This window comes from Takifugu flavidus, unplaced genomic scaffold, assembly GCF_003711565.1.
Source record: "Takifugu flavidus isolate HTHZ2018 unplaced genomic scaffold, ASM371156v2 ctg286, whole genome shotgun sequence".
Taxonomy (NCBI): Eukaryota; Metazoa; Chordata; class Actinopteri; order Tetraodontiformes; family Tetraodontidae; genus Takifugu; species Takifugu flavidus.
The window spans coordinates 15,001-42,500 of record NW_026621929.1 but is presented as its reverse complement, the minus strand read 5'-3'; the positions used below and the strand labels follow the sequence as shown (position 1 = coordinate 42,500).

Below are 27,500 nucleotides of genomic sequence, written 5' to 3'. Positions count from 1 at the left end.
AGGCAGAGAGCGATCACGTAGGAAGAGTGAGTCCAAACGGAGAGGTGAGCGAGCACACACACACACACACACACACACACACACACACACACACACACACACACACACACACACGTTATGAATGTGATGGGTCTCTCTGGATCTCAGAACTTCAGCAGCAGCTGATGGAAATTTAAATGTTTGACTGAGGATGAAAAGAATCAACAGGAAGTGGGGGGGGGGGGGGGGGGGGGTCATCAGTCATGTGGCGTCCTGAGGGCAGCCGTTCAAATCGCCGCCTCAGCTCTGAGCTGGGAAATGTCACTGAACATGTCTGATGGTAAATTTGAGACCTTGCTGTTGGAAACATCAGAGGGAGGAAGTGACCTCAGTGATGGTGATGTGCACGTGCGCTGTCGTGGTTATTGTGAGAATAATAAAGCTACACATTCACCCTCCTCAGCAGGTCACATGACTCAACCCCATCCATCTCTGAGCAGCTTCACCCAGTCTGACAACCGGTCAACCAACAATAACACGCGTTCACATGTGCAATAAGCTAGTTACATCAGCCAATCACAAGTCAGGGTTAAGCCACACACACACACACACACACACACACACAACACACACACACACACACACACACACACACAAACACAAACATACAGGGCAAGATGATGAACTTCCTGTAGACAAAGTGGGTCAAGTAACCACTTCCTGTCATTAGTTGTGTGTGTGTGTGTGTGTGTGTGTGTGTGTTTTTCCTGTTTGTTTCTGTCAGAGCTCTGATGTGACCTCAGTGATAATATTGACGAGATCAGGGTTTCAGAGTGTCACACACTGACCATTACTACTCTGACAACCACTGTCGTCATGGTCACAAAACCCAACCCATGTGTGTGTGTGTGTGTGTGTTGTGTGTGTGTGTTTGGTGTGTGGTGTGGTGTGTGTGGTGTGTGTGTGTGTGCGTGTGTGCGTGTGTGTGTGTGTGTGTTTGTGTGTTTGTGTGTGTGCGTGTGTGTGTGTGCGTGTGCGTGTGTGTTGTTGTTTGTGTGTGGTGCGTGTGTGGTGTGTGTTTTTGTGTGTTTGTGTGTGTGTGTTTGGTGTGAGCGTGTGTGTGTGTGTGTGTGTGTTGTGGTGTGTGTGTGTTGGGGGGAATGAATAGTGAATGCTCAGCAGTGTGTTGAACCTCAGAACAGAGACTTCGTTGACATCTGCACACACACAGCTGTTTATCTGCCCCCTCCATCTCCCCTCCGCACCCTCCAAAGATGCCCCACCCCTCCTTCCTGCTCCGCCCCCTCCTTTGCTGCTCCTATGCTCCTCCCACATCACTAGTCTGGCACATAAAGAGTAGAGGACTTCATGTTGTCAAATTCCCACATTTAACCCTCCAGGTCAGGTGACCTCTCATCTTCCTCACTTCCTGGTTATTGTTGAAGTTTCAGAGCAGCTTCAGCAAACTGCAAGCAGACCAGTTCCAGCATGAGGAGGTCAGGGTGAGGAGACCAGGAATGTGGAGAAGAAAACCGGTCAGGAGGATGTTAGAACCACATCAGGTTGATCTTAAGTGACCTGTGACTTTAAAGAACAAAGCCAAACTTTTACATGGGAGGTTGCTGAAGGACCTCCAACATGATGATGATGATGATGATGATGGTGATGATGATGATGATGGTGATGGTGATGGTGAGTGATGATGATGATGATGGTGATGATGATGGTGATGATGATTGATGCGATGTGATGGTGATGATGATGGTGATGATGGTGGTGATGCTGCTGCTAGTGTGACTGGTGGTGGTGATGATGCTGATGGTGTGCTGATGGTGATGATGGTGATGATGATGATGATGGTGATGGTGATGCTGGTGCTGGTGCTGATGCTGGTGATGGTGATGCTGCTGCGGTGCTGCTGGTGCTGCTCCTGCTGCTGATTCTGGTGATGATGCTGGTGGTGCTGCTGCTGGTGCTGCTCCTGCTGCTGCTGCTGGTGCTGCTGATGGTGGTGCTGCTGCTGGTGCTGGCTGGTGGGGGTGCTGCTGGTGCTGCTGTGTCTGGTGATGATGATGGTGCTGCTGATGATGGGGGTGCTGCTGATGGTCCTGATGGTGATGCTGGTGATGCTGATGACGCTGATGATGGTGGTGGTGATGGTGCTGCTGGTGCTGGTGATGATGGATGCGTGATGTGTGGTGCTGGTGCTGCTGATGCTGATGCTGTGGTGGTGATGCTGCTGGTGCTGGTGGTGATGGTGCTGATGGTGATGGTGGTGATGATGATGATGATGATGGTGATGATGATGGTGATGATGTGTGCAGAAAGTCGTGCTAAAAGTCCTAACATTTTCACATGTTGCCCGTCCAAAAAGCACGAATAAACAAGATGATCAGCACACTTACAGCCAGACAGGTTTTCCTCGGTGGTCCTGGACGGCTCCACCTGAGGCACCCCCGCTGTGAGGGGAAGCAGGGGAGGAGTCAGGACGTAGGACCGGTGTGGCTACGGGTCTGCTCCTCCAGGGATCATCACCTCACTGTGCCAACTCAGAAATCGCTGAACATCTCAAACACAACATCCCAGAATGCACCTGAACAGAGGGTTTCCAGGATGACAAGAGTCCACCCTGGATAAATCAGACAGAGATTCGAACCCTTGCTGCTGCTGGTGGAATCATTATTAGATGTTCCGTTGTGCAGTCCAGTGCAGCGAGGAAGACCCAGACCTCTACAGTGGGGAGACCAAACAACCACTTCATGGCCCAACAGAAGAGCCAGCTCCTCAGGCCAGGACTCAGCAGCATCTGAAGGACAAAGGACACTGGTTTGAGGACAGTGATGTCCAGGTTTTGGCCAGGGAACATAGATGGGTGGGGAGACCATCATTAACCAGAGGTGAGGCTCTGAGACGTCACCTCCCACCTGTTTACAACACGGTACTGAAGAACCTCCCCACGGTACTGAAGAACATCCCCTGACACCTCATGGTGTCAGGGGATGTTTCAACCCCTCCCCCATAATGGGGGGTGGAGCAGCCAACAACCAGGTGACTGAAGCTCCAAAGGTGTTCTTGGCTCCTGAAGAGCAGAAGAACCTGGAACTCCCCAACAGTCAGAACTGATGAAGCCTCCTGGATGAGAGGTGAAACATCTGCATGGACCTCCAGCTGCTGCGATTCAACTACCAGAATCACCAGGACCTGGAGGACTGAGAACCTTCACTGAAATAAGAGCAGAGATTTTCTCAAAGAAATCAGTTCCATAACACTCGCAGTTGTCCTCACAGGGTCTCCTCACTCATGTGTGACTATGGAACAACAACTAACCCTAACATCTGGATCGACTGACATCACAAAGTTCTAAAGGTCCTCATTAATGTAGATCCTCCTTAATGTAGATCCAACAACACACATGCACACAAGATTCTTTCAAACAGTGTCTCTCTCTCTCTCTCTCTCTCACACACACACACACACACACACACACACACAATCCTTCTTTTCCTTCAACAACTGACAGAATATTAAGAATGTCTGGGTTTGTTTCAGAGGTTGAGGGTGAACTAGAATCATCTTCATCATCCATGACAACCAGCAGAACTCTGACAGCAGCAGGATCTGATCCATCTTCACCAAGACCGAACATCACTGTTGCTAAAAAGCAGTCATGGGCACGCCACGGCTCTGAGGCTCCACCCACTGGTCTGCAATCAAGCTCCACCCCCGGAACCTTAGAATGGCTTTCAGGAGTATCACAGGATCCACTAGATCCACCAAGGAATGAGGTAGAGCATGAACACACACACACACACACACACACACACACACACACACACACACACACAGCTTTGGTTTGCTCTCCTTCCTGATTGGTTGTGCAGAATTTGACCTCGTGTTGCTTCCAAGGGAAGTTTTCCACATTCGGCACATCATTCCCATTTAGAGCCGGGCCTGGTAGTTCAATTCCTCTCAGTTTTGTTTGGGTTGCTCCTTTATGTATTTTGAGACTGAACCTTTGGTGGTGGTTGCTCAGTCTGTAGGGGCCTGATCTGAGGAGGGTTCTTGGCTCAAGTCCCAGGCACAGACAAAATTTGGGAGGTTTTCTGGTAGCAAGGGGGGGTACCGGGACACCTTCCAACCATGGCCAAGGTACCCTTGAACAAAGTGCCAAGCCCCCAAAGGCCCACATTGGGCCTGGCAATGAGCTGGAGGCTCATTCAGGAGTTCACCTGCCTTCACGTATATGCGATTGAAGCAGTGTGGTTGTTCCTCTGTTGGCTCCTCTGGTGCAGCCTCTAACTTCCTCAGAGTTCAAATGGTGCTGACGCCAATTATGTTATAACTGTGGTATGAACCATCACTTCCTTTTATTGACAGACAGAGCAGTGCTGTGAACTTACCTGTATGAAGGATACAACCAGTGCTTCCAGAGATGCCATGGGTTCTGCACCAGTCCACCTGGAAGCCTCTCAGGCTGCTAAGGCTTCCTCTGACCTGTCCACCACCACCACCGTCAACTCAAAGTCTGCCCAACATGCCTATCTCCAAAGCCTGGATCACAGCAGCAGAGCTTGGGTGCTGTCTTCAGGAAAGCCACAGGGCTCAAGTGTGGCTCTCTCAGAGGAGACTGGAAGCAACATCTGGTACAACCCAATCCCCGAGGAGGAAGATGCAGCAGGTGCTTCAACTGGAGTGGAGATATGGAGGAGAAGGGATGAAATGATGAAAGACACTACTACAAAGAGAACAGGACAAGCTGGTAGCAGAGCAGACAGGTCAGAACCTGCAGATGGTTTCAGCAGCAGGCAGCCAGGAGAGGGCACCAATGTGGGCCACCATCCTGATGACTGCAGAGAAGGTGCAGGTGAGAAGCCCTGTTGTTTCTGCTACCCTTCAGTGCCATTTAGTTGCTCATTCTTCCTACTTCTGTGTCCAGAACACCCCACCTCAGACTGCGGTTCCACCTCCCAAAAGAACAGGATTGACAGGCTACGGTCTCCCGGCACAGTGAGGAAACTCTCCCTCAAGATGAAGAAACTCCCGGAGTTACGCCGCAAACTCAGCCTTCGCTCATCCTCGCGCTCTAATCGTCAGGAAACCGATGCCAGTGGGGGAGACCAGGCTACAAGTAGCAGCGTAACATCTCCTCCTGTCTTGTCAAACCAGAATGTCCTCAGCAGATATCACCTGGACAGCTCTACCCCTGCAGCCAGACCTCAGCGGCGTCCATCCCGGGGGTGTTCTGGAAGTAAAGGAGGTGAACTATTTCCATACTCATTATCAAGAGGCGGAGGCTTTTTATTCTTCCACACAAATTTTCCAGACATAGCCTTGGTGTAATTTCTATGGTGCCTTTATGGTAACCAAGAGTCAGGAGAGGCTGATAAAAGCCAGCGTGAAACCTCCCAACCCAGCATACGAATGTTCTCTCACTGCTGATAACTGGGGCTTGGAGGTGCTTGGAGGTGCTTGGAGGTGCTTGGAGGTGCTTGGAGGTGCTTGGAGGGTTAGATGGACCTTCACCAGTTTCCTCTTCAGTTCAGTGCTTTGCTAATCCCACATCTGTGGTATCACACACGAACGACGCCTTTCACTTGTCATCCCTCTAGGTCACCTCAGTGATGGAGACTCCCCTGAGCTGCTGCCACGGCAACAGGCAGCGGCTGTTACACCCTCCCAGGAAATGCTCTGTGATGTCACCTCTTTCCAGTTGTACCTGGGCTCTAACCTACAGCGGTGCAGCCAACGAGTGACGGGATTGTTGACCGTCCATCTGCTTGGCCTGGAGGCGATGAAGACCAGCAGGTAGGAACACGGATGGTTTTCCAATCAAACCTTCCACCGGAGCTTCTGGCTGACGTGTGTTCTCCTTCCACGAAGTTTGTCCTTTTATGTTTATTGAACGACAAAAATGTAAACAATAAATTGAACAAAAGGCTTCACTTTTCCGATAACAAAATGTATATCCAAAATTTACACGCTTTACTGACAGAACTATTTTCTTGCATGGTGTCCAAGAACTATGGTGAGATCGAGCAGAAATTTGGAGTGGGCGGGGTTTCTACAGACAAGAAGAGATTAGTCTGGCCAAGGTGAGGAGGACGTAGACAGAGTGCACATGGCGCTCGCTGCAGTGGGAGGGGCCTCGTGTAGCAGCTCAGCACAGGGTTTCTCAGGCAGTATGAAACCTCCTGGACTGAAGAAACTTTGCTCTTGTTCTTTCTCAACTTTTCCAGCAGAAACTGTCCAGCTCTTTATTACTTGGTGTCCCCCTACGTTCTGCCACATTTCTGTCATGGATCATGAAGGCCAGCCTCTCGCTCTTCTCACCCATCAGGTCAGAGGACAGTAAGGAGGTCTTCCTGGCCATCCAGGTGGATGGGGTGACCAGAGCGAGGACGGCCCCGCTGGCCCTGCGAGGCCCCGCCCTGTCATTGAACCACGCCTTCCACCTGGAGCTGGAGAGGGCACAGCTGCTCCGCATTATCCTGCTGACACCAGGTGAAAACCAGTTCCTGGGACCAGAATTGCCCGTCTGCGCTGTTGTTGAGAAGTTACCTGCAGTTAGAAAGTCTTTTCTGTGTTGTGTTAGTTAGCACCGCCCATTTCTTCCAAATATCGGTTCGAAATCTCGGATCCAAATTCAGCCAAAGTCTGAACTTTTTTGTCTGGACTATTTTTGTGTCTATTTTTCCTCTTCTGACATAAACTTTGTTCTACTTCCGTTGGAAAAGTTGAGTTGTGTGTTTTGTCATCTATGCAGCAAATATACATGGAGACCAGAAGTCATGTGGACCAATCAGAAACAAGGTCTGCTGTCTGGGCGGAGTCTCAATCCCACCACTCTTCAAAGGTTCCTCACACTCTTCTCCAACGTCACTGTTTTCATTTACAAAGGATGGTTTTCTGAAGAAAGAAAGCAAAATAACGATGTTTGTGTGTCAGCGACTCGAAGTCAGCAGCTGTGTGTGAAGCTGGAGCCCAGAGGTCTCCTCTACGTCAAACTGTCCCTGCAGGAAAAATGGGACACGCAGGTAGAGAAGAGAGCTGCCTGTGTTCACGACTGCAGTATTACCACAGGAATCGTGTCACACTGTCTGCTGACGCTTCTCAGCCCATCAGCAGCTCATCAGGACCAACGAATGTGTTTGGAGTGGAGTTACACCACCTCGTGGAGAAGGAAGAGTCCCCCGTCCCCATCCCTCTGCTCATCCAGAAGTGTGTGAAGGAGATCGAAGTGCGAGGACTCAGAGTACGGATGATCATCCCAGCCTGATCCCCAACGCTCCACAGAGGGATCATCCCAGCAATGACACGTGTGTGTGTGTGTGTGTGTGTGTGTGTGTGTGTGTGTGGTGTGTGTGTGTGTGTGTGTGTGTGTGTGTGTGTGTGTGTGTGTGGTGTGCGTGTGTGTGTGTGTGTGACAGGTGGTGGGGTTATACAGACTGTGTGGTTCAGCTGCCGTTAAGAAGGAGCTCAGGGATTGGTTTGAGCGCAACAGTTCCGCCGTGTGCCTCAGCGAGGACCTCTATCCTGACATCAACGTCATCACAGGTTTGTAACGCTTCACGTGGGACCATGAACATAAAACTCATCAGACATCAGACTAACCCTGACCCTGACCCTAACCCTAACACTGACCCTGACCCTGACCCTGACCTGACCCTAACCCTAACCCTGACCCTGACCCTGACCCTGACCCTGACCCTAACCCTAACACTGACCCTAACCCTGACCCTAACCCTGACCCTGACCCTGACCCTGACCTGACCCTGACCCTGACCCTGACCCTAACCCTAACACTGACCCTGACCCTGACCTGACCCTAACCCTAACCCTGACCCTAACCCTGACCCTGACCCTAACCCTGACCCTGACCCTAACCCTGACCCTGACCCTAACCCTGACCCTGACCCTGACCCTAACCCTAACCCTGACCCTGACCCTAACCCTGACCTGACCCTGACCCTAACCCTAACACTGACCCTAACCCTAACCCTGACCCTGACCCTGACCCTAACCCTGACCCTGACCCTAACCCTAACACTGACCCTAACCCTGACCCTGACCTTAACCCTGACCTTAACCCTGACCCTGACCCTGACCCTAACCCTGACCCTGACCCTAACCCTGACCCTAACCCTGACCCTGACCCTGACCCTAACCCTGACCCTGACCCTGACCCTGACCCTAACCCTGACCCTAACCCTGACCCTGACCCTAACCCTGACCCTGACCCTGACCCTGACCCTGACCCTAACCCTGACCCTGACCCTAACCCTGACCCTACCCTGACCCTGACCCTAACACTGACCCTAACCCTGACCCTGACCCTAACCCTGACCCTGACCCTACCCTAACACTGACCCTGACCCTGACCCTAACCCTGACCCTGACCCTGACCCTAAACCTGACCCTGACCCTGACCCTAACCCTAACACTGACCCTAACCCTGACCCTGACCCTGACCTTAACCCTGACCTTAACCCTGACCCTGACCCTAACCCTGACCCTGACCCTAACCCTAACCCTGACCCTAACCCTGACCCTGACCCTAACCCTAACACTGACCCTAACCCTGACCCTGACCCTAACCCTGACCCTGACCCTAACCCTGACCCTGACCCTGACCCTAACCCTAACACTGACCCTAACCCTGACCCTGACCCTAACCCTGACCCTGACCCTGACCCTAACCCTAACACTGACCCTAACCCTGACCCTGACCCTGACCCTAACCCTGACCCTGACCCTAACCCTAACACTGACCCTAACCCTGACCCTGACCCTGACCCTAACCCTGACCTTAACCCTGACCCTGACCCTGACCCTAACCCTGACCCTGACCCTAACCCTGACCCTAACCCTGACCCTGACCCTGACCCTAACCTGACCCTAACCCTGACCCTGACCCTAACCCTGACCCTAACCCTGACCCTAACCCTGACCCTGACCCTAACCTGACCCTGACCCTGACCCTGACCCTGACCCTAACCCTGACCCCTGACCCTTCTCCAGAGATTTCTCTGAAAGCCTCATCCATAAAAGGCAGCCAACATTTTCATCAAGCAAACACACACTGTTGTGTTGCCAATAATGTTTTTGGTCTCTCACACTCTTTGTCTGACAACAGTATTAAATATGTCTGAGTCAGCTAACGGTGCTATTTAAGCTAGCATGGTAAAGCTACACGCCCACTAAGAACCTGGAGAACTCAGAAGATGAAATCTGAAAGAGATGTAGAATATGACACAGTGACAGTAGCAGTCAGGTGCTGCACCTTAACACACCTGTCCAGCAGAGATCAACATGGACCTTCTTCAGCTGAAGGGCAACATCTGGCCTTGATACCACAGACGCTACCGTACAGCTAAGAGGGAACAGGCGACTGATCATCTGGACTCTCCACAGGCATATTAAAAGACTACCTACGAGAGCTGCCGTCCCAACTCATCACAAGGACCCTCTATCAGGTTGTGAGGGAGGCCATGGTCCTGCGCCCCCCACCGGCAGCCCCTGTGAGTCCAGATCCTGAGCTGGCCCAGAGGACGGTGGAGCTGCTGTCCTGCCTGCCGCCCCCAGAGAGGGTACTCCCGCTCCAGAATGAACGCTCACAGCTGAAAGGGGTTGCCTAAAACAGCTGTTCAGTCTTTCATTCATTCATTCATTCATTCATTCATTCATTCATTCATTCATTCATAGCTGGGTGGCTGCACAGTCAAGTCTGCCTTTTCTCTTTGGGGGGGTTCTTTCAGCACCACATTCTGACAGTAGTCCGTCAGCTTGGTCGAGGGTCATGTTAATCCTTGCTTTTCCCTCCAGGCCACACTGTCTCTCTTGCTGGACCACCTCAGCTTGGTGGCATCCTTCAGCTCCTTCAACAGGATGACACACCAGAACCTTGCAGTGTGTTTTGGCCCGGTCCTCCTCACCCCAACGCAGGAGGCCTGGAGAGCTGCAGGAGGGCTGAGGGGAACAGCGCAGAGACCCTCTCTGGGGGAAGAGTTTTCCAGCGCAGTCGATTTCAAACGACACATCGAGGCCCTTCATTACCTGCTGCAGCTGTGGCCAGGTGAGAGTCGAGGATCAACGGTTCTCCTATGAGCTCCTTACATGATTCAAGTCTTTCCTCACCCTCAGTGCCGACCCACCGTGCCTCTGCAGATGACACCATCTCCCCACGTGTAGCTCAGACCTTTGACACACCGGATCAGCAGCAGGATCTCACGCTGCTGCCAGAGGAGGAGGCAGTGGTGTCGCGTCGCAGTCGGGGGGGCACCGCTCGGCTGGAGAGCCCCCCGCCCATCAACCGCTACGCTGGAGACTGGAGCGTCTGTGGACCGGACCTTCTGCTGGGACAGGAGGCTGACTATGACGAGGTTGCAGGAAGTGAAAGCGATGGAGGTAGAGATGATTCTGGATGCTTCGTTGCAGCTCATTTCCTCCTAACAAATCCACCCGATGTCTCGTCTTCAGGCAGTAGAGATGAAGAACATGTGGAGGAGGAGGAGGAAGAGGAGGAGGATAAGCTAAAGCCAGAGACGTGGCCTTCTGGAGAAAGAGTTGGGCTGTATGTGGAGGAGCTCCTGGACTTTGATGCTCCGTTCAACTGCCGACTGAGTCTGAAGGACTTTGACACTCTGATCCATGATCTGGACCGTGAGTTCTGCCGTCTCTTGGCGGCATTTTCTAGGTACAAGCGTGACGACGGTGGTGACAGGAAGAAGACGCCATGTTCAGTATTATTATTGTTCTACAGTATTCTTATGATTGCACATTTGTTAGCACTTATATTTTTGATCTTTATGATGGCACCAAAGAGTTGAAGCACAGTTGGTTTTCTAATTCTGACCAATTATTAAGCAGCAAATTATTGATCTCTACTGGTCACATGATGTCAGTGATCCTGTTACACTATAAACCAAACAAACACAAGCTCACAATTGTACTGTACACACACACACACACCCTCACACACACACACACACACACACACACACACACACCCTCACACACACAGACACACACACTCACACACACACACACACACACACACACCCTCACACACACCACACACACACACACATACACACACACACACACACCCTCACACACACACATACACACACACACCACCCTCACACACACACACACACGCACATGTACACTTTGTCCTTGTTGGTTCTTCAATAACAACGATAAAAGCAGAAATGTTCACATTTACATTTTATGAAACAACTCAACTATGAACTGAAAGTTGAAATTTTGAGCTGTGATACATTAAAAGATTTTTTTAAAAGATTCCTAATTTTTCTTTTTGTTTCACGGACTTGATTCCTGCTGCATCAACAGGTGATTCACAGCAGGAATACATGAAAGGACTCACCTGCACCAGGACCACAATCACTAAGTGAAGGGTTAGGGTTAGGGGGTTAGGGTTAGGGGGTTAGGGTCAGGGGGTTAGGGTTAGAGGGTTAGGGGGTTAGGGGGTTAGGGTTAGGGGGTTAGGGTCAGGGGGTTAGGGTTAGAGGGTTAGGGGTTAGGGGGTTAGGGTTAGAGGGTTAGGGTTAGAGGGTTAGGGTTGGGCGGTTAGGATTGGGGGATTAGGGTTAGGGGGTTGGATTGGGGGGTTAGGATTAGGGTTAGGGGTTAGGGTTAGAGGGTTAGAGGGTTAGGGGGTTAGGGTCAGGGGGTTAGGGTTAGGGGGTTAGGGTTGGGCAGTTAGGATTGGGGGATTAGGGTTAGGGGGTTAGGATTGGGGGGTTAGGATTAGGGTTGGGGGGTTAGGGTTAGGGGTTAGGGTTGGGGGGTTAGGATTAGGGGGTTAGGATTAGGGTTAGGGGGTTAGGGTTAGGGGGTTAGGGTTAGGGGTTAGGATTAGGGTTAGGGGGTTAGGGTTAGGGATTAGGGTTAGGGGGTTAGGAGGTTAGGGTTAGAGGGTTAGGGTTGGGGGGTTAGGATTGGGGGATTAGGGTTAGGGGGGTTAGGGTTAGGGGGGTTAGGATTAGGTTAGGGGGTTAGGATTAGGGGGTTAGGGGGTTAGGGGGTTAGGATTAGGGTTAGGGGGTTAGGGTTAGGGATTAGGATTAGGGTTAGGGGGTTAGGTTAGGGGGTTAGGGTTAGAGGGTTAGGGTTGGGGGGTTAGGATTGGGGGATTAGGATTAGGGGGTTAGGGGTTAGGTTAGGGGGTTAGGGTTAGGGGTTAGGGTTAGGGGGTTAGGGTCAGGGGGTTAGGGGGTTAGGATTGGGGGGTAGGATTAGGGTTAGGGGGTTAGGGTAGGGGCTTAGGATTAGGGTTAGGGGGTTAGGGTTAGGGTTGGGGGGTTAGGGTTAGGGTTAGGGGGTAGGGTTAGGGGGTTAGGATTGGGGGGTTAGGGGGTTAGGGGGTTAGGATTGGGCGGTTAGGGGGTTAGGGGGTTAGGGGTTAGGGTTCGGGGGTTAGGGGGTTAGGATTGGGGGGTTAGGGGGTTAGGATTAGGGTTAGGGGGTTAGGGTTAGGGGGTTAGGATTAGGGTTAGGGTTAGGGGTTAGGGTTAGGGGGTAGGGGGTTAGGGTTAGGGGGTTAGGATTGGGGGGTAGGATTAGGGTTAGGGGGTTAGGAGGTTAGGGTTTAGGTTAGGGGGTTAGGGTTAGTTAAGGTCACTAAGTGAAGAAATAAAACCTTCATCTGCTGTGCGCCTGTCCACAAATCATGGAAACTCCGACATTTGTGGATAATTCGACTTGATTTCAAGCATCTTGAATTCACAGGTTTCTATGAAATCCTGGTCATGGTGGTCAAAGCTCCATCTGCCAGTGGAGCCGTGAGTTAGACCGAGCCGGGATGCTCTTCAGGACCACTGCGGGGTCCAGTCGGAGGAACAGCGGGCCTGTATGGACACAGGACAGCATCACTGGCATTAATCCACTCAAGAACCATTTAAACAGGACCCATCAACATGTACCAGAAGACAGTTGTTGACCTCTTGACAGAACTGATACTGGACTAAACCCTTGGGAAGCCAAACCTGAGACCATCTCAAGAGCATCGACAATGTGGCCCAACATCGAGCCTTGGCCCTTGCTCCGCTGGTCAGCAAGTCACCAGACTACACCGAGGACCTGGGTTTAGCTCAAACAATCCAAAAATAAAACCAGACCGAGAAGAACCAATAGTTTCCACTCCTGTCACATGACTGTACGTATATCCCTACGCCAGAGGCAACAAAAGGACAGCTATCACAGGACCACATACTACCTGACAGAACCTCTGGGTACAGATCATTAGCATGCTAATGGTCCACAAGGGCTATATTGTCAAGCTCTGCCCTCAGGGAGTTTAGAACTGAAGAAGCCGGAAAAAGGCGAGACGTCCTCAAATAAACCTCGACATGTCCAGCCGATGTAGACATCTGGTGACACCTAGTGCTAACGTCAATCATTACAGCTCAAAACATATTTTTATTTTTTTATTTATACTCATCAAACACTTTTTTTTTTTTAAAAACCAAATGAAGCGCCCAGTTAAGAGAAGTAGCATCCAACACTGACTGCACTTGTTCTATCTAATTTTGTTGGATTGCCTTATTTAAATCTTAAGCCTTATTTTACAGTGAAACTGGCACTTTTCATGCAGGTGCATGACTGGATTATCTTTCCGCCTAATTCCACGTTGAAGTCCTAACAGTGTGTGTAGCGCTGGTTGTAGAAGCTGCTGAGTTCTGACACTAATTAGCTGTTGTTAAACTCAAAGCTTTTTTTAAAAAAAACCCCAAATATCTTTTCTTCTTCCTTCAACAAGTGACTTTGGTAACAACAACAGTGGTGACATCGACCGTGCAATACTGCACATAATACAATAAGAAATATGGTTGTGCCATTGGTTTCCTGGTTTTCCCCAAAATAGCCAAACTATATATGGATGGAATAGAAAAGAAGGGTTTAAAACTCTGCAAAGGAACATCTCCCAGCCTAAGGTACAGGTAGGTGGGCTATGTCTGGCCAAGAGTCCAAAAGAAGGTATTCACTGCTCACATCAACAACATGGACCACAATATCAAGTTCAGCCATAAAGGTTTTCTGGCCTTCTTAGACTGTGCAATACACACAGAGCCAAACATGCCTTGAGCTAGGCCTAACCCTAACCCTAACCCTTGAGCTAGGCCTAACCCGACCCTAACCCTTGAGCTAGGCCTAACCCTAAGCCTTGAGCTAGGCCTAACCCAACCCTAGAACCCTAACCCTTGAGCTAGGCCTAACCCTAACCCTAACAGGCCTTGAGCTAACCCTGACCCTTGAGCTAGGCCTAACCCTAACCCTAACCCTTGAGCTAGGCCTAACCCTAACCCTAACCCTAACCCTTGAGCTAGGCCTAACCCTAACCCTAACCCTAACCCTTGAGCTAGGCCTAACCCTAACCCTTGAGCTAGGCCTAACCCTAACCCTAACCCTTGAGCTAGGCCTAACCCTAACCCTAACCCTTGAGCTAGGCCTAACCCTAACCCTAGAGCTAGGCCTAACCCGAACCCTAACCCTTGAGCTAGGCCTAACCCTAACCCTTGAGCTAGGCCTAACCCTAACAGGCCTTGAGCTAACCCTGACCCTTGAGCTAGGCCTAACCCTAACCCTAACCCTTGAGCTAGGCCTAACCCTAACCCTAACCCTTGAGCTAGGCCTAACCCTAACCCTAACCCTAACCCTTGAGCTAGGCCTAACCCTAACCCTTGAGCTAGGCCTAACCCTAACCCTAACCCTTGAGCTAGGCCTAACCCTAACCCTTGAGCTAGGCCTAACCCTAACCCTTGAGCTAGGCCTAACCTGAACCCTAACCCTTGAGCTAGGCCTAACCCTAACCCTAACAGGCCTTGAGCTAACCCTGAGCCTTGAGCTAGGCCTAACCCTAACCCTAACCCTTGAGCTAGGCCTAACCCTAACCCTAACAGGCCTTGAGCTAACCCTGAGCCTTGAGCTAGCCTAACCCTAACCCTAACCCTTGAGCTAGGCTAACCCTAACCCTAACCCTAACCCTAACCCTAACCCCAAGTGGAACATGGAAGTGTTTAGAAGGCCAGTCCACACAGATCAAACCTTCAAGCTTTAGCACTGAAGCATTAGCTTAAATAGTGAATCCAGTCAAAACTGAAAAAGCCCTTTGGATGAGAGTCTCACTGACTCTTTGTTTGAACTTAATGGTTTAATATGACCAGGATAAATAATAACCTACGTGGTGAAAGAGAGGAACTAAAACAGATTAAAAAAATGGCCAGGTGACAATGATGGGACCTGAGAACAAAGGGATTGCAGAAGGTTGACTAAAACATCAGGTAGGATGTTATAGGGCTGCTAAAATACTGAATGTTACTCACTCTGATCCAATGAACCCAATAGTCCAATCAAATTAAAATGGTAACAAAGTTTTGTTGAACCTCTGAGACATTTTAGTTTGGTCTGCCATCTACAATCTTAATGAAATGTGGTCGTATAAACTACAACGTGTGACTTTGATGTATCTGAGCTACTTGATAAGCTGCTTTTCATTAGGAAGGTTTGGAATTTAAAAGAATAAATGCGATAAATGTTCCATAAAGCACCTTATTGGACAGTTAGGACAGTCTTGTTTTTACTGAGAGACAATATATAACACAGTAATAGCACAAATGGACCTGGACTCTGGACGTTTTCTTGCATTTTTCTTTGTTAAATAATAATTTGCATCATTTTCTTATATAAATCTGTACTAATAAGTTTTTACATAACAAATCTCTCTGTTCCTGGTCAGGACATGCTCCGCCCACCGAATATTTGGCTTCCGGATACTTTTGTGTGATGCTATTTGATTGGTTGCAATCCTGAGTGTTTGCGTCTGATTGGTTGCTCTCTGCCTGTGTGACGCGCGCGCGCGTGCTCGCGCCCTGCTGGGAGGTGTGTCGCCGCTCGCGCTCAGAGGAACGGCGTCTTCTTTTCCTTCTTTTTCAACAATGTCTCGACTAAAATCAGAGAAAGTGGAGCAGAGAAGCGCAAGCGGCTCCCACCGGACTGAACCGGATTAAACCGAGCGAATTTTGCCGTTTTGGGCACGAGGTGAGGTTTCATATGAAACTGCGTCACAGAGCGCGCGCAGCTTCCTGGCCGCGGTTTCGCACCTCAACAGGTTTTAGTCTAAAATCGCCCCCAAGAGTCCGGATCACAGACTGGGTCGGTACCTTGCGATGCTAAAGTGGCTTTAAATGCTCAGTCACGCCTGGAACCTGTCAGTTTTGGGGCTTCAGGTAAATGTTTCCGGGTTCAGGACAGGTAGACTCACTGTTGCACAATAAAAGAACAAATGGATTGATATCAGCTTTCTTCTGTTCAGAAGTTCATTTTTGGAGTATTTGTCCCTAAATGACTGAACTCGGAAGTTTCTGTTCCTGACAGAACTGATGGCGTAGCTGTGAAGGCCTGGTGCGCCCACTTTTCTCTTATTTCCTGTCTGACATTGAGTCCTCGGTGAAGCTGCTTTTGGGTTGTTGGCCATTAAAACGTGTCCAAGCTTTGACCTGTTCGTGTGCTGAGATGTTTAATCAGAAGACGGCAGTTTCTCCACAACCACCAAGGTTGTTCAGCTCGTTTAAGGTCACTGAGGACAAACATTACAACACAAAACCTCAGCTTCCTGTTCAATTAAAATGAGATTTTGGGTGTTTTTACGGTGGATCTGGAGCAGTGCGCTCTTCCCTCAGTGACCTTTCAGTGTCTGAGGTTATTTTAAAATAACCACGTTTGATCGGCTTCCAGCCTGGTTGTGGCGTTTCAAGGCTTCCGTCTCAGTCTGAACCCTTGGTGTGGGTAGTTTTCCTGCTAAACCTGCTCAGACTGTCTTAAAGTGAGAGCCAATGATTCCTGAGGACACTTGGTTCCACGTGACCTCTTCACTCGACCAGTGATGAGCAGGATAGTGCAGCGTTTGAAGCGTTTGAACAAGAAATAAATGATACATATAATAATGTTTCACCTTGTCATAGGCTAGTCTACATCCTGAGAGGGTCCGTGTCCCACCACAGCGGCCAGTATGGCCATCAGCATCTTCCTGGCCAACTCTCCTCCTCTGCACTCCTTCCTCAGTAGCTATGACAGTCCGCTGTTGAGGCGCGTGGAACCGCTGCGACCCTGCCTGTCTAACGTCACCTTGGTGGCCAGGAACGCCACCGCCAGTGCAGAGATTGTGAGTCGACCAACGTGGAAGAAGAGGAAGAAAAAGAGGGTGGTGTTTGCAGACGCTCGTGGCCTGGCACTGACTGCTGTTCATGTCTTCAACGAGGCAGAAGACAACTTGCTCTCTGAGCTGCAGTTCCACATGACAGAGATAGAGGGCGCCTGCTCTGAACTACCCCTGGTGCCCAGTGAAGGTCAGTGATACCAGCAGGAGCCAGCAGGCTCGGAGCTAAAGCAAATTCCAATACTGCTTGGTTGTTTATTCCAGTTAGCTTCAACCCTTCTCCCTGTTTGTGTTCTAGGTGCAAGGGATTGTGGTCCTCTTATCCTGGACTTTGTCCAGCCAGCTGCGGATTATCTTGACATGAGGAACCGGTTGAAATCCCAACAGGTTTGCCTGGAGACCTGTTCCATTCAGGACCGCATGCTCTCAGGCACTGTCCAGGTCCGAAATGTTTCCTTTGAGAAGTCTGTCTCAATGCGGATCACCTTTGACTCATGGCGCTCCTTCAAGGATGTCGTGGGTCTGTACTTGAACAACATCTACGGCTGCCCCGACATCGACACCTTCTCCTTCTCGGTCTTGATACCAGAGGTCCTCGAGCCATCACATCGGGTTGAGTTCTGCATTCGGTACCAGACTCACGACCAGACCTTCTGGGACAACAACCGTGGGGAGAACTATCGGCTCGTAGTGGCGGACACAAAAGGCCAGCCAGCACTGAACACTCAGACCACCCCGAGTCTGAAGATACTAGGAGGCTGCATTGGAGAAAAGGGAAGTGGCATCGAGCTGGACCCCTTTGGAAGTCCCAGGACGTCGGCGGGGATCTTTCCTGAGTGGCAGAGCTGGGGTCATGTTGAGGACAGTGCCCCCTACTGGTGAACAAGCTGGGCCAATGGCAACGTGCACACGTCATTGGACTTTTGTAGGAGCACTGATACACCAGCAGAATATTCAGCCACCCCCATAAGGCTTCACTGCCCTTGCAGGAGGACTAGGGACCCTCACCAGAGATGGTTTTGTGCTTGGACAGGCTGTACGACAGCTTCACCGGCCGGCAAACAGAGTTCCTTCTGCCTCTTCCTTTAATTGTGTCATTTCTGTGTAGAACACTAAGCAAACTTCCAGCTAGCACTGTTGCTCATGCTCTACGAAAAATAGAGTTAGCATTACTTTAAGAATAGATTCCTAGACAGTTAACTCCAGTAGTTAGCTTACGTAGCTGCACATCCTGAGAATGAAAGAGTTTTGGTGCTAAGAACCCCTCCTACCATTGTTGTCCATTCACAGCACCGTCTTTCTGCACCTATAAATATAAACATCACTGGTTTTATTTCCCTTTTATGCTGAAAAAGAATCCACCTTTGGTGTTTTTGTTCCCCAGGCTACCATTTAACTACTGAGATATTGGTGATATGCTAACAGCTGTAGCTAACTTCCTGTAAACACACCAGCACTCTTTCCTGTGTGGGCTGGGGGGGGGGGGGGGGGGTAAAGCATGTAATGTGAAGGTTGGTGCATGTACAGTATGAATAGTTCTACGTCTGGAGGTCAGTTTGGGCCAAAGGTCATAATTTGAAACGTGCACTTTCATGACGACCTGTGTAGCATTTGTATGAATGTGTTGGTGTGAGGAGAAGGTGGCGTTAACAGGAGGTGCACAGGTTCTGCGTGTCTTTGCAGAATAAAAGTGGGTTTTTATTCTCTTATAACAGTTGATAAGAACTTCTCACCCAGTCAACCCAGTTCTGTCACAGTTTACAGTAAAGGAACAGGAAGTGACCTGAAACCACTGTTGCAGACACAAACAGGCACGTGCACATGCACACACACACACAACACCACTCTATCTTTTGATTAAAGTTCTTTATTTTGTGACATCTGAGGTTTAATAAAACAATTAGGAAGCAACAAGGAAACATCATCAGTGACTAACAAGCGACACCGTTAGGGTTAAACAGCTGGTGGAGTGATGATGTAACGTGTCTGTAGCTTAACCGGGGGGGGGGGGTGATCTGGACCAAACGTTGCGTAAGGCTGAACAGCCTTGTTACATAACACACACGCGCACATACACACTTTTAGGATTTAAAACAATCTCTTCTGGTTCAACTTGTTCGCACAACCAAGTTTCCCTGTTTTTACCAGTTTAATCAACGCAAATTGGTCAGACAGCAGCAAACTACAGGTTCTCCTTTAAAAAGAACATTTAAAAGAACTTCTGATCTCTGAATCAGTCTGGAGAACTCAAAATCGACATCATCTCCCTCTCTCACAACTCCTCCCGCTTTGGTTAACGGCTAATTTAGCCGATCCTCAGATGAAATAAGTCAGCGTTTTGTGGGCCATAAAGCAGATGGAAAGAAAAGTGTTCTCCTAAAACCTGAAAGCTGGACTCTAGTAAAAACTAGGTAGCCTCTTTCCGAAGACAAGACCTTTGGCAAAAACGGGGGTTGCTCCAGGAGATACATCCTTATAAGCTCCCTCTGGACAGTGAAGACCCACCAAAACCTCCATTATGGACTGATGGAAGGGAGACAATGCACTGATGTCCACCATATGGAGCTAAAGTGGGTAAAAAGTGCTTGGCCAACCCCAGCCTAAGAAGATATGGCTCAAGCTGTAGCAGCAGCTAAAACTACAGCAGGAGGTATGGCTGAAGCCACAGCTAAAAATAAAGCAGAAGATACAGCTGAAGCTACAGTCAGATACAGCTGAAGCTACAGTCAGATACAGCTGAAGCTACTGTCAGATACAGCTGAAGCTACAGTCAGATACAGCTGAAGCTACAGTCAGATACAGCTGAAGCTTCAGTCAGATACAGCTGAAGCTACAGTCAGATACAGCTGAAGCTACTGTCAGATACAGCTGAAGCTTCAGTCAGATACAGCTGAAGCTACTGTCAGATACAGCTGAAGCGTCAGTCAGATACAGCTGAAGCTACAGTCAGATACAGCTGAAGCTTCAGTCAGATACAGCTGAAGCTACAGTCAGATACAGCTGAAGCTTCAGTCAGATACAGCTGAAGCTACAGCTTCAAAGGAAAATACAGTTACAGCATGAGCAACAGGAAAAGCTAAAACTACAGCAGGAAAATACAACTAGAGGTCAAGAGGTTGGTGTACTGATTAGTAAGACCGGGACACCGTAGCCCCACCACGATGAACCAGGCAACGGGCCACAAGCAGCACAGAAACACAGAGAACCCAATGACCCCTGCTGGGCAGAACAGGCAGAAGGGTCAAGCAGTTCTCGGACAACCGCAATCCCATCCTCAGGGCGGAAGAGCAAAGGAGGACCCAACATCAGGCGATGAAGGGCAGCACACCCACACTCACACACCCCAGGTGCAGCCATCCAGTCGTGAGGCCCCACAAGCCCAATGATCTGCACCCCTGACCTTGGGCCTGCCATAGAGCGACCAAAGCACCCGCGGACCACGTCCCCCGTACACACCTGTGCGGATACACGTACACACCTGTGCGGATACACGTACACACACCTGTGCGGATACACGTACACACCTGTGCGGATACACGTACACACACCTGTGGGGATACACGTACACACACCTGTGGGGATACACGTACACACCTGTGCGGATACACGTACACACCTGTGCGGATACATGTACACACACCTGTGGGGATACACGTACACACACCTGTGCGGATACACGTACACACCTGTGCGGATACATGTACACACACCTGTGGTGATACACGTACACACCTGTGGGGATACACGTACACACCTGTGGGGATACACGTACACACCTGTGCGGATACACGTACACACCTGTGGGGATACACGTACACACCTGTGCGGATACACATCTGCTTGTGGTGTAGTGTATTAGACAGTGCTGTACGTTCCAGAGAATGTTCCAAAGGTGTCTAATGTGCATTTAAAGTTAGGGGACAGATAAAGATGTTGGTAGACAGAGAGGAGGGTTGCTTTCAACCAACCAACTAAATCCACATGGCACCCGCTCCCAACCGCTATGTTTGTGTGTGTACATGGTGACTGGGGGGAAAGGGGGGTTAGGGTTAGGGCACAACCCCCAGCCAGACCTTCTAGACGCACCAGCATGCAGAGGCACAGGAAAACCATCATCATCATCAACCAAGCTGTTCCTTGGACTGCGCTCTTCTGGACAGAGATCTCTGATGTGGTTCCTGGTATCTGTTGGAGCATCTACTCAGCTTGGGGGTTACTGCCCCCAGTGTCCCAATCACTACTGGAACCACTGTTGCCTTCATACCCCACATCAGGCAGGGCATATATGGAACAGCGTAACCAGGTGGCTGGCATAGTGGACAAGAACATCTGTGCCGAGTATGGAATGAGAATGGGTAAAATGACAGGCACTGAGTCTTCTGTGGGTGGAAGAGGCCCCCAGGTGACCTGCTTGGTTGTCGGGGTTGAGGTGGATGGGTTTGACAGGTCATTATGGGTGGTGTTGGTTGGCAGGGAGGGATCTTAGAGTGTGATGTAGGGTTAGGGTTAGTTAGTGGAAAGAGAGCCGATGTTTTAATGGGGCCTTTACTTATTGTGTAGGTGGATGATGTTGCTATTTCAGCCGTATGAGGAGGGTGATGTGAAGGAGATGTTGTGGGAGAAGGGTTTGTGCCATTTGTTGTCTGTGTTGGAGCTGCTGGATGTTTCTTTGAGTGTGTGGGTGTTGAGAGATGTTGCTGTATTTCTTCAGCGAGTGACGTACGGGGACCTAAATGAAGTGAAATGTTGGAGTGCTTTTTCTTGTTTGATCGTGGTGGAAAGTTTTCCTCAACCACTTCCGGGATGGTGGCTAAGGCCTGGGTTGGTGGGTTGTTGGTTGTAGCTTGGGGTTGTGAGGAGGTGGTGATGGCGGCTGCTTCTTGGCTGTCCTGGAGTCTATGGAATGTTTGTAACGACGTGGCTGTGAGTCTTGGGCCATAGCGCTTTTGGACCCAACTGGTGGCTATTTGGGCTGCTATTGTGTTGAAAGGTGATGTAGACATGGACATGATTGTATTTGCGTAATGTTGGTGAAGTCCCTCCCTTCCTCCCTCCCTGCCTCCCTCCCTTCCTCCCTCCCTGCCTCCTTCCCTGCCCCCTCCCTCCCCGCCTCCCTCCCTGCCTCCTTCCCTGCCTCCTTCCCAGCCCCCTCCCTCCCTGCCTCCCTCCCTGCCTCCCTGCCTCCTTCCCTGCCTCCTTCCCTGCCCCCTCCCTCCCTGCCTCCCTCCCTGCCCCCTTCCCTGCCTCCCTCCCTGCCTCCTTCCCTGCCTCCTTCCCTGCCTCCTTCCCTGTCCCCTTCTTCCCGGCCCCCTCCCTCCCTGCCTCCTTTCCTGTCCCCTCCTTCCCGGCCGCCTCCCTCCCTGCCTCCTTCCCTGCCTCCTTCCCTGTCCCCTCCCTCCCTGCCTCCCTCCCTTCCTCCCTCCCTGCCTCCTTCCCTGCCCCCTCCCCCCGCCTCCCTCCCTGCTTCCTTCCCTGCCTCCTTCCCAGCCCCCTCCCTCCCCGCCTCCCTCCCTGCCTCCTTCCCTGCCTCCTTCCCAGCCCCCTCCCTCCCTGCCTCCTTCCCTGCCTCCTTCCCTGCCTCCTTCCCAGCCCCCTCCCTCCCTGCCTCCTTCCCTGCCTCCTTCCCTGCCTCCTTCCCTGCCCCCTCCCTCCCTGCCTCCTTCCCTGCCTCCCTCCCTGCCTCCTTCCCTGCCTCCTTCCCTGCCTCCTTCCCTGTCCCCTTCTTCCCGGCCCCCTCCCTCCCTGCCTCCTTCCCTGTCCCCTCCTTCCGGCCGCCTCCCTCCCTGCCTCCTTCCCTGCCTCCTTCCCTGTCCCCTCCTTCCCGGCCCCCTCCCTCCCTGCCTCCCTCCCTGCCTCCTCCCCTGCCTCCTTCCCGGCCCCCTCCCTCCCTGCCTCCCTCCCTGCCTCCTTCCCTGCCTCCTTCCCTGCCCCCTCCCTCCCTGCCTCCCTCCCCTCCCTGCCTCCTTCCCTGCCTCCCTCCCTGCCTCCTTCCCTGCCTCCTTCCCTGTCCCCTTCTTCCCTGCCTCCTTCCCTGCCTCCTTCCCTGTCCCCTCCTTCCCGGCCCCCTCCCTCCCTGCCTCCCTCCCTGCCTCCTTCCCTGCCTCCTTCCCTGTCCCCTCCTTCCCGGCCGCCTCCCTCCCTGCCTCATTCCCTGCCTCCTTTCCTGTCCCCTCCTTCCCGGCCGCCTCCCTCCCTGCCTCCTTCCCTGCCTCCTTCCCTGTCCCCTCCTTCCCGGCCCCCTCCCTCCCTGCCTCCCTCCCTGCCTCCTCCCCTGCCTCCTTACCTGCCCCCTCTCTCCCCGCCTGCCATCCCCCAGTCCCTCCAGTAGGGGGCGGTCAGGGCAAATCTATCATCTGAAAGTTAACTGCAGATGTAAATATGAAACAAACGACTCATAAATTAGACAATGTTGTCCAGATGTTTTCAAGCTGCAGCTGAATTTACATCACAGAACAATGAATCCCCCCCAAATCCACATTAAAAACCTCCAGTGTCAGAGGAAGTGAATGAAATTAGGTTACAGTGGTTACCTGGTTAAACTGCTTTCAGCTCTATTTCTGGGCCAATCAATGAATGAATAAATACATCAGTGTCGCCTTCAGGTCCAAACAACAACATAAAGTAGGTTCTGTTTATGATTTTGGAGCTATTTTTGCAGTATTTTCTGCAGTAAAACCCGTGACAAACGCCCTTTTGTGCTTCATTTCCTGGGAGCTTTGGGACCATGGCAACAGGGGCAGAGAGCTCGTCTGAATTATGCATCGACCCCGAGTGTGTCTCTTATTTTTAACTGTGTCCAACTAGCGATATTTAGCCTTCACAAGGCTTCATGTCTTCCTCTTCTGCACCAGTTATTTATCTTCAGGAGGGTCTTTGCTGCCCCCCTCGTCCCACCAATGGTACTGTCAGCTCGGACCCGTCCTGGGCCGCATCCCTTGTTCAAATTATATTTTTAAATGTATTAATAAATCCCATTTGTTTGACATCCCTGCAGTAACCGTGTTATCCCAACAGATGGCGCACTTCAGACACGTGACCCTTGGAGATGCTGCATTCAGGTGATCCTTGAATTAACCCGAGTGACCGAAACTTTCCAAAAACACATGAATTGGGGATTTTCCAGGGTTTAATCAACAGTTCATAAGAGCAGGAAACTGCTGCACGTTTTAGGGAATAGAACTGCCGTCACTTAGCGAGGCAGCCTAGAAGCTACGCTAGCAAGATTCAGTTCAAGTACCAAACAAGCGTTTTGCCAGCCTTGATGAAGAAACCTCCCAGAAAGGGTTCCGAACTGATGGAGGAAGATGTTGCCAGCAAGTCGTAGGAGAAACAGAAATGCTGAAAAGGATCTGGAGGAGCTGGTGTCCTGTCTCCTGTCACATGACCCTGAAACAGCATCACATGACTGACCTTCAGTCACTATCTTAAAGAAGGTCCACTCTCCTGACCTTCAGGCCTGGCTGGAGCCCCGTCTCTTCCCTGCGGAGGACAGAACCACCTGCTCCCCTGGTCCTCCCCTCACAGCCCACCAACGTTTCTGGTTCCTGTCTGAGGTCGTAGCCTCGTTAGCGCTGAGCAGACGCTAGCATGCTGGGAACCAGGTTCATCGGTCCGAGGAGGAACCAATGGCAGCACCACGACCCTGAGCCTGACGGGGCTCATCGGTCCAACAGGAAGGTTCTCAGGGGAACATTTACAGGAACCTTGAACCTTCCTGGGTCCCAACGTGCTGTGAGAGGAAGCTGTTGATATCCACCCAACCCTGGAGGTCAGAACCCAACGGACGTCCACCTACTGGTGTTCACCATGTTCACCATGTTCACCATGTTCACCACCATAACCGCCTCACCGTGGAGTCACGGGGGCCAAAGGTCAAACTCTGGCTGCTCTGCTGCCTCCATCGTCAGGAAACAACTTAGTTAAGACGTGAAACGTTGTCCACATCTGCTGGTGGAGCCAGGTGGACAAAACTCAAACCATGCGTGTCTCCTACAGCTGGAACTAGCCTTGTTAACTAGCCTTGTTAACTAGCCTTGTTAACCAGCCTTGTTAACCAGCCTTGCTAACTAGCCTTGCTAACTAGCCTTGCTAACTAGCCTTGTTAACTAGCCTTGTTAACCAGCCTTGTTAACCAGCCTTGTTAGCAGCGCAGCGCTGAGGTACAGTCCAGCGCTAACCTGAGCCCAGCTCCTGGGACCCTGAGCCCAGCTCCTGGGACCCTGAGCCCAGCTCCTGGGACCCTGAGCCCAGCTCCTGGGACCCTGAGCCCAGCTCCTGGGACCACTGGATGGCTCCAGTAACAGCGGGGCTCACGTCCCTCCAGCTTCTTTATGGAGCAGCTTTCATGTCTGACCCAGTTTCAAAGAGAGACAGAAACAGGAAATGAGACGGAAGGATGAAATACAGCAGCGGGTCGGACGGAGAGGTGGAGATGGAAAACAGGCAGTAAAGAAAAGGTGGAGAGGGAGGGGGAGTACTGGGAAGGAAGAGGCACCGCTGAGATGAAGGGGGAGTGGGCTGAGCCCTGGGGGGGAGGGAGGGAGAGGGAGAGAGACGCTCAGCTTCTGATAAACGGAGAGAATCTGAGAGGAGGTGCAGAAAGGCTGAGAGAGCCAAGAGCTGCATTACTAGAGAGAGAGAGAGGAAGAGGGGGGGCAAGAGAGAGAGAGAGAAACAGAGAGGGAGAGAGAGAGGGGGAGAGAGAGAGAGGGAGAGAGAAACAGAGAGGGAGAGAGGGGGAGAGAGAGGGGGAGAGAGAAACAGAGAGGGAGAGAGAGAGGGAGAGAGAGAGAGGAGAGAGAAACAGAGAGGGAGCGAGGGGGGAGGAAGAATAGAAAGATCATTGTGTTGCCACTGAGAACGAACTCATGTCTGCACAAAGAGGTAGGTGTAATACACACACACACACACACACACACACACACACACACACACACACACACACACACACGAGGAAATCCTCAATCCTGCACGACCACCAGGTGAGTCTGACTTTTCTGTAGCAGGTGTGAGTGAGTGTGTGTGGGGTGTGTGTGTGTGTGTGTGTGGGGTGTGGTGTGTGTGAGTGAGTGTTGTGTGTGTGTGTGTGGTGTGTGTGGGGGGGGGGGGGGTGAGGGATATCAGCAGGCTTTCTTCTGGTTTCAGTGACACTGATCCTGTGATGTGTGGAGCTCAGGCAGCTCTTACTGACTGTTGCTTGACTGTCTGTTGCTTGACTGTCTGTTGCTTGACTGTCTGTTGCTTGACTGACTGTTGCTTGACTGACTGTTGCTTGACTGTCTGTTGCTTGACTGACTGTTGCTTGACTGACTGTTGCTTGACTGTCTGTTGCTTGACTGTCTGTTGCTTGACTGACTGTCTCTGCTGTGGCTCAAGGTCGCTGTCAGATCAAAGTTGTTGACTCAGCGAGCAGCAGGAAGTGACCCAACAGCTCTCAAACATTTGGTTGCTTCCGATGGAGGCAACAGCCCAACGACCGGGCTGCACCAGCAGACCTGGAGGCCTCCAGGGCTGGTCTGGAACCCTCTCAGCACCTGTCCTGAACCTCTACAGGTCCTGGACCTGGAGGCCTCCAGGGCTGGTCTGGAACCCACTCAGCACCTGTCCTAAACCTCTAAAGGTCCTGGACCTGAAGGCCTCCAGGGCTGGTCTGGAACCCTCTCAGCACCTGTCCTAAACCTCTAAAGGTCCTGGACCTGAAGGCCTCCAGGGCTGGTCTGGAACCCTCTCAGCACCTGTCCTAAACCTCTACAGGTCCTGGACCTGAAGGCCTCCAGGGCTGGTCTGGAACCCTCTCAGCACCTGTCCTAAACCTCTACAGGTCCTGGACCTGAAGGCCTCCAGGGCTGGTCTAGAACCCTCTCAGCACCTGTCCTGAACCTCTACAGGTCCTGGACCTGAAGGCCTCCAGGGCTGGTCTGGAACCCTCTCAGCACCTGTCCTGAACCTCTAAAGGTCCTGGACCTGAAGGCCTCCAGGGCTGGTCTGGAACCCTCTCAGCACCTGTCCTAAACCTCTAAAGGTCCTGGACCTGAAGGCCTCCAGGGCTGGTTTACACTGACCAGTTCCCAGCCTGGTGACAGGAGTGATGAGCTGGTCAGAAGATGACCCCTCTCAGGAGGAGGTCTGACTGGCCTCACTTCCCTGACCTGAACAAAGATGCTTCCCGTCACTTGTGACGCAGCAGCGTGAACTTCCCTCTTTTATTTATAGTGTTGCTATAGCAACCGTCTGTTCCCCCTGACGTGCCACAGCCTGACCACCAAAGGAGAACAAGACAACTTACCGTCGGCTTTAGCCGTCATTATGAAACCACAATGGTGCCACGGTCATGTGACTCCGTGCT

General features: G+C 51.4%; 2 protein-coding genes across 7 annotated transcripts in view; both read left to right on the top strand.

Moving 5' to 3' along the window:
• The window catches only part of LOC130520115 (rho GTPase-activating protein SYDE1), an 11,531-nt gene extending 251 nt beyond the window's left edge, over nucleotides 1-11,280 (top strand). For 2 of the 5 annotated variants that reach the window (XM_057023676.1, XM_057023675.1), the window contains 14 exons: nucleotides 1-44; nucleotides 3,529-3,764; nucleotides 4,357-4,843; nucleotides 4,916-5,236; nucleotides 5,589-5,784; nucleotides 6,317-6,480; nucleotides 6,743-6,832; nucleotides 6,925-7,013; nucleotides 7,094-7,231; nucleotides 7,407-7,533; nucleotides 9,391-9,566; nucleotides 9,802-10,051; nucleotides 10,120-10,383; nucleotides 10,456-11,280. The exon at nucleotides 1-44 is cut by the window's left edge. In XM_057023676.1, coding sequence (XP_056879656.1) covers nucleotides 1-44; nucleotides 3,529-3,764; nucleotides 4,357-4,843; nucleotides 4,916-5,236; nucleotides 5,589-5,784; nucleotides 6,317-6,480; nucleotides 6,743-6,832; nucleotides 6,925-7,013; nucleotides 7,094-7,231; nucleotides 7,407-7,533; nucleotides 9,391-9,566; nucleotides 9,802-10,051; nucleotides 10,120-10,383; nucleotides 10,456-10,805 — 2,932 coding nt within the window. In that variant the 3' untranslated portion in view covers nucleotides 10,806-11,280. Of the gene's footprint in view, nucleotides 45-2,225; nucleotides 3,346-3,528; nucleotides 3,765-4,356; nucleotides 4,844-4,915; nucleotides 5,237-5,588; nucleotides 5,785-6,316; nucleotides 6,481-6,742; nucleotides 6,833-6,924; nucleotides 7,014-7,093; nucleotides 7,232-7,406; nucleotides 7,534-9,390; nucleotides 9,567-9,801; nucleotides 10,052-10,119; nucleotides 10,384-10,455 lie in introns of those variants that run through there. The other 3 variants (XM_057023677.1, XM_057023678.1, XM_057023679.1) reach the window with 3 other exon arrangements.
• A 4,550-nt stretch (nucleotides 11,281-15,830) lies between these two features.
• Nucleotides 15,831-18,867, top strand: ppp1r3cb (protein phosphatase 1, regulatory subunit 3Cb). Of its 2 annotated transcripts, none has more exons than XM_057023673.1 (3): nucleotides 15,831-16,038; nucleotides 16,962-17,345; nucleotides 17,454-18,867. In XM_057023673.1, the coding sequence occupies exons 2-3, from the start codon at nucleotides 17,009-17,011 to the stop codon at nucleotides 18,035-18,037; spliced, it is 921 nt and encodes a 306-aa protein (XP_056879653.1). In that variant the 5' UTR covers nucleotides 15,831-16,038; nucleotides 16,962-17,008; the 3' UTR covers nucleotides 18,038-18,867. The 2 variants fall into 2 exon arrangements, with proteins under 2 accessions (XP_056879653.1, XP_056879654.1); XM_057023674.1 differs by lacking the exon at nucleotides 15,831-16,038 and adding an exon at nucleotides 16,082-16,226.
• The last annotated feature ends 8,633 nt before the right edge of the window (nucleotides 18,868-27,500 follow it).